Source organism: Phasianus colchicus, chromosome 3 (genome assembly GCF_987193195.1).
Source record: "Phasianus colchicus chromosome 3, bPhaCol1.hap1.1, whole genome shotgun sequence".
NCBI classification, from domain to species: Eukaryota; Metazoa; Chordata; class Aves; order Galliformes; family Phasianidae; genus Phasianus; species Phasianus colchicus.
Window position 1 is genome coordinate 67,294,773 of NC_143438.1, and position 5,793 is coordinate 67,300,565.

Genomic DNA, 5,793 nt, shown 5'->3' on the forward strand with positions numbered 1-5,793 from the left:
GATACATTGGAAAATACTGCCTCTAAATGATCCTTGGTCATACTGGCTACCCCTTATACTTATCCTCACTCATATCCTTATTATCCCTTATACCTACCCTTGTTCATATCCTCATTTTTTCAGTCATCAAAAAATCATAGAAAGGCTTGGGTTGGAAGGGACCGCAAGGATCACGAAGCTCCAACCCCCCTGCCACATGCATGGCCACCAACCTCCATATCTAATACTGGACCAGGCTGCCCAGGGCCCCATCCAACCTCAGATGGGGACAGAATTAACATGAAGACAGCCAAACGCAGACTTGCTCAGCAGCCCAGCTCCTCACGTTAGGGGTGAGATAGGCTGGACAGACTGCTTCCCGCCAGCTTCATTCCATACCCAGATACAGCACGCAGCCCTATGCGGCACAAGGGCCAGAGTTCTTTTCTGGGCATTTTATGTCCAAATATTTTCTTTTTTTTTTTCTAACCGCAGCTACTATTCTAACCAAAAACATTGCCTCTTTCTGTGTACCTTTTTTCCTTTTTTTTTTTTTTTCTTCTCCTTTTTCTCTTTTCAGTATCCTGAGAGGATCACAGGTATGATAGTGATGATATCAAGACACCAACTCCAATCGGGAAGTTCCAAACAAGGAATATTACCAGAACAAACGCAACCGCAATCAAAGCGTGACTGCACAGAGGCAGAGCAGCCGGCCGCTATCTGCAACACGTAAAACCCAACGCTGCTTAGCAGCAGTTCGTTACAAACGCCGGCAGCCCAGCCCGGCGCAGAGAACATGGCCGCCGTCCCCCGCGGACTCCATTTCCCAGGCGGCTCCGGGGCACGCGGCCGCCAGCGCCCGCCCCGCCGCTGCGAGGGGCTGCCGGGACTCGTAGTGCTGGGGCGGAAAGAAGATGGCGTCCCGGATCCGTGTGGTGCTGCGGCCCGTGAAGAGTATCGTAGTCCGCTTCTGTCCCTTCGAGTCCAACGTAGAGAGCACCAGGTGAGGGGCATCGGCGTGTCCCAGCCCTACGGCTGCGTGCCGAGCGGTGCTCGGCCTGGAGCGGGACTCGGTTGCCGGGTGTTACCGCCGGCACGACGGGGTTGGAGCCACATGATCTTTACTGTCCCTTCCCACCCGAACCCCGCTGTGCTTCTATGAAGGCCGCGGAGCAGCGCCTGGCTGCCGCCCTGTCAGCCGAGGCAGCGCTGCTGCTGCAAGAGGCAAAAGTACCGCCAGGCAGGTGGCAGCGCCTTCTGCTCGCTCTTTGAGGAGTCTGCCCTTCTTAGACTTCCACAGCTGCTCTGCTGCCGTGATCTTCATCTTTGGAGGCTGGCATTTATTCATCTTAAGTCTAATCCAGACAGAACTGTTACATTCTGGGGTGATGGGGAAGACAGTGCTTTCCTGTCCTGAAAGGGCTTTCCTGGTAACTGTCACCAGGATCACAGAATCACAGAGTTGTAGGGGCTGGAAAGGACCTCCAGAGATCATGGAGTCCAACCCCCCTGCAGAGCAGGCTTCCTACAGCAGACAGCACAAATAGGGATCCAAGCAGGTCTTGAATATCTTCAGAGAAGGAGAGTCCACAAACTCCCATACTGTGAAGAAGTTCTTTCACATACTGATATGGAACTTTCTGTGCTCCAGTTTATGGCCATTTCCCCTTGTCCTGTCCCCACTGACCACTGAAAAGAGATTGGCCGTGTCCCTTTGACTCCCGCACTTAAGATATTTACAGACATTGATCAGATCTCCTGTCAGTCTTCTTTTTTCAAGGCTGAACAGACCCAAGGTCACTCAGCCTTGATAAGAGAGGTGCTCCAGGCCCTTCTACCATCTTCATGGCTCTCTGCTGGACTCTTTCCAGGAGATCCCTGTCTTTTTTATACCAGGGAGGATGTGTTTGTTTTGTGTAGTTCTGTAGAGGACCTCAGCGTCTCCATGTAAACTTTTGTGTGTGGAACCAGGGGTTGGACTCAGTGATCCTTATGGTGCCCTTCTGGCTTGGAGTATTCTGTATAAGCATGAGCATCTGGCTTTACCAGCAGTCCCCGGAGATGTACTTCTTAGAGTTGCTGACCCCTCAAATGAGAAGCTGCGGTTCCTCATCCAAGTGGTGATAGTGGGAGGTAGTATTCCTGGTAATTGTCTGTTGAGGAAATCTAAGTGATTATGTTTCTTGAGGGATGTAAACTCTGCACCAGAGGATTGTAAAGTGCCATTTTGCAATAGATTTTCAGACATGTCTACTTTTGAAATGCACTATTATCACAGCTTAGCTTGGAATGTCTTTAAACTGCCAGAATGTGAGCTGGATGGTATGCTTTTCACATATCTACTGAAGATGTATGAATAAATGCTGCCTCAAATCCAAACAATAAAACAGTGTAAGCAAGCAGTGTATAAAGAAAAATGAAAGTTACTTTGCTGACTCTTATTATTAACTCATTGGAGAAATTCAGAAAGGGTATGCACTGAAATTTTCCAAAATTCTTTGGTATACTTTTTACATATTAGGATATAAGAAGTCCATTAGAATGTAAGTAATCATCTGGATTGCTGCCTGATAAGAAGTGCATGTCTGAAATTATTGAACATAAATCCTATTCTGTTTATATTTTTGTCACTCAGCAATGTCAAACTATTCAAATATGTTTTTGATGCATCTGTCTTATATTTATTGTAGTTTCTAAATGCGGTGCACTCAGTGTGTTTTAAAATGTATTTTCAGAACATTTCTCCAATGTATAAACCATAAAAGAATCCAAGCCACTAACAGGAACTGTGAAGTGTCTGCAGATGTGAGACACGATGGATCTGAACCACTTGTAGATGTCATGTTTGGTAAGAGTTCATTTTTAATCTTCACAAGAAGTCCTTCCAGGTTTGTGGTTTTACAGCGTCTCCTCTGATAATTTTTGCTGTGATTAATCTTTTTTTTTTTAATTCTCCTCCATACCTGGATGTTGCCCAGCTTGGAGGGAAAAAGGAAGTCACTAACATGTACATATACAAGTCTTTACCAGATCTAACTGTTGTATAGAGTTGAGTCCACTTTAGCAGTGGGATACTTGTGTAACCTTGCAGTCAAGGTCAGTTCCAGGAAAATAAGTGTAACTCTGCTTTGATGTAAGAATCTGCTGGCATTCTGTATTTTTGTTTGTTTGTTTGTTTGTTTTCTATGGTGGAGACATCTGTCTTGAGATTAGACAAGTTTAATACTTGTAGTTCTTTATGCAACTGAGTAACTTGCTATGTAGCTGGAAGGAACTGCTCATATAAGACCATACATGTGCAGACGGACTTACAGAATGAGGTCAACTGATGTAGAGCAAATTTCTTAGTTTCCTTTGGAGACCCAGCGAGTAGGCAGGGAATTGATAGTGGAAATTTCATCAGTTCTGGAAGCAGCCCAGATTCAAGGCTGTGAACAGATGGCTGTAATCTGATTTTGTCCTTTTCTCGGGCTGTATCTTCTTTCCTGCTGTGCTGTAATGGTCCAGTATGGCACGTAGCCCATTAAAGTTTTTATTATATTTTTTCCTGTTAACTACTTTTCTTTAAGCTTTTCTATGTTTAATGAATCAGTAGAAATGTTGAGGGTGCTGAATGTACTTGTTTTGCTGAGGAAAGCCAAATTATTTCAGTGTTGACAGAGGTTTCTCCCTCTCTCATGCCTCTTTTCCCATCCTTGACTGTATCTGTGATGTATTAAAACTTAAGCAGTAAAGCTTAGTGTTTTTCACAGTGTAAAGCAAAACAATTTATTTCACTAATGCCAAGAGCTACAGCTCTGAACTCCACTTTCTAAGAGCTGATTACTTTCCAAGGGAAGAGTTTGCAGCCCTTCCAGTTGGCAAGTGTGATTGGAACATGGATGCCATGCATGGTACTGCATTAAATGGGCTTGAGTACATTTTATATTTGCAAGTCTTGCAAAAATCAAAAAATAACTTAGGTTCCATCCTTAATTTCTAATGCTCCCTCTCTGTTTTGTTATCCCCAAGAATTTACAAATCCAAGTATTGGCTACTTTTTAACGTTATAACCACCAGATTGTATAAACCATTTCACTGTTTTGGCTAAAGAAGTGAGTTAAATGGACCATATACGACATGTTGCTAAAACTCCGATCCATGTGTGGAAATTATGCCTACCAGTGCCTTCTGTGCCTTCTGTTAAATGACTTTGAAGGCATAGTGTGAGCTATTCTTATCAACGATATGCTCTTACCGTACATATATCTTGAGAAATGTTTCTTATTTTTGGATAATGCAGTACAGAAATGAAGATTAGATGTTAATAGTTACAGTTTAATATATTTGTTTGTTCCATAATAGGATTTCTTACAAGTGGAGTACTTTCTAATCAGACAAGATGAGCAGGGTATTTGGATTTATAAATGCAAGCCAGAACTGCACACAGAAGTAATTGTGACTTAAAACATTTGTAAGTTCTTAAAATTTCTTTCCTTTCCAGCTGATGGAGAGCGATTGATAATGAAAGGAGCCAACCTGACAACAGTTGAAATGTTAACAGCACTGGGGTCCAGATGTAATGCAAAAGAGCTTAAGGCAGAACAGAAAAGCAAGAAGAATCCCTGAGGAACAGAACAACTGTGTTGCATTTGCATCTGTTATAACAAGAGGCTGCAAAGAGAGATTTTCTCCAATGCAACAAATTCTGAGAGGTGGCCAAAAACTGACCAGTTTAATGTGGAGCAGAATCAATTATTGAAGTTCTTCACCATCTTCCCTGAAAGGAAAACACAGTGGATCAACAAATTGTATGGCGGCAGAGGATCAAAATGGCTTAAGATACGTGAATGCAGCAGCCTCTTATCTGCATGTTGGACTAAAGTCACATTTTTGCATATAAATATGAATACTGCACATTGGTTATTAAATTAATAAGTGCTGAAGAGAAGACAGGTGTCTCTAGACATTATTTCCAATGAATTTTAAAGTATACATCATTGATGTAGCTGAGAAACAGCAGCCTGCAGATACAGAGTAGATTTTCAGATACTCAATTTATACTACATCTGTTGCTAAGTCCCTGCCATTTTCTTCCTCTGTTATTCAAGAAAGTGTGATATTTGCCAAACATAAATTTAGCTCAGCAATTAAAGTAACAAGGTAATGGGATTGTGAACACACAGTAGAGGTACTCATCGGGCATAAAAGTAGTAAAATTTAGCTCAAAGGAAAACATAAGCTAGTGTTTTTGATAATTGGAGGAAAGAGCTATCTTTGAAGTTCAGTTTTGAAATATTTTTGTCACTCGCATTTGGGAGATTTCATTAAATGTTTCATAAAGATCAAAGGGAGAGCTTTATTTGGTGTTTATAGTCCTGTGTCCTACCCTGTTATTTGCTTAGGTGTCTCATCTGTATTGCAGAGCACTTTGGGTTTGGGAGGGCTGATCTGTCCTCAGGCTGTGCTGGTGAAAGTGTCAACTGCACATGTATTTCACGTGCATCTGTTCTAGTTCACTTCTTAATGAAAGTCATTAAATTTCAATTCTGAAAAACTGCAGGTGCAGTCCTATTGGGGGGTATTCTACACATTGTTAATCAGCTGCTTGAAATTTTATAAAATTCTAGTACATACATTTCCAACATGAATTTGTCAACAGACTTAAGGCAAAAATCTGTATCTAAAACTAATGTTACTTTACTTTTGCCAAGATTCATAAACGGACACTGTCCTTTCTGAAGGTGCTGTCAAGGTCTGTCTTCACAGCTTCTTCCTCACATTGTTGAAATTAGAGCATGGTACTCATGACCATGTCCAAGTGACTTTTTG

The 5,793-nt window shown here is 42.3% G+C and overlaps 1 protein-coding gene across 1 annotated transcript; it reads left to right on the forward strand.

Annotated features, from left to right (window-relative positions):
* The first annotated feature begins 840 nt into the window (after window positions 1-840).
* On the forward strand, window positions 841-5,311 carry MRPL53 (mitochondrial ribosomal protein L53). The gene is made up of 3 exons (XM_031590933.2): window positions 841-985; window positions 2,718-2,830; window positions 4,466-5,311. Exons 1-3 carry the CDS (start codon window positions 897-899, stop codon window positions 4,588-4,590), a joined length of 327 nt encoding a protein of 108 aa, XP_031446793.1. The 5' UTR covers window positions 841-896; the 3' UTR covers window positions 4,591-5,311.
* Window positions 5,312-5,793: the final 482 nt, after the last annotated feature.

Coding starts and splice junctions, on each gene's coding strand:
- MRPL53 (XM_031590933.2), top strand. CDS start 897: ATGGCGTCCCGGATCCGTGTGGTGCTGCGGCCCGTGAAGAGTATCGTA. Junction 986..2,717: donor TCCAACGTAGAGAGCACCAG/GTGAGGGGCATC, acceptor ATGTATTTTCAG/AACATTTCTCCAATGTATAA. Junction 2,831..4,465: donor ACTTGTAGATGTCATGTTTG/GTAAGAGTTCAT, acceptor TTTCCTTTCCAG/CTGATGGAGAGCGATTGATA.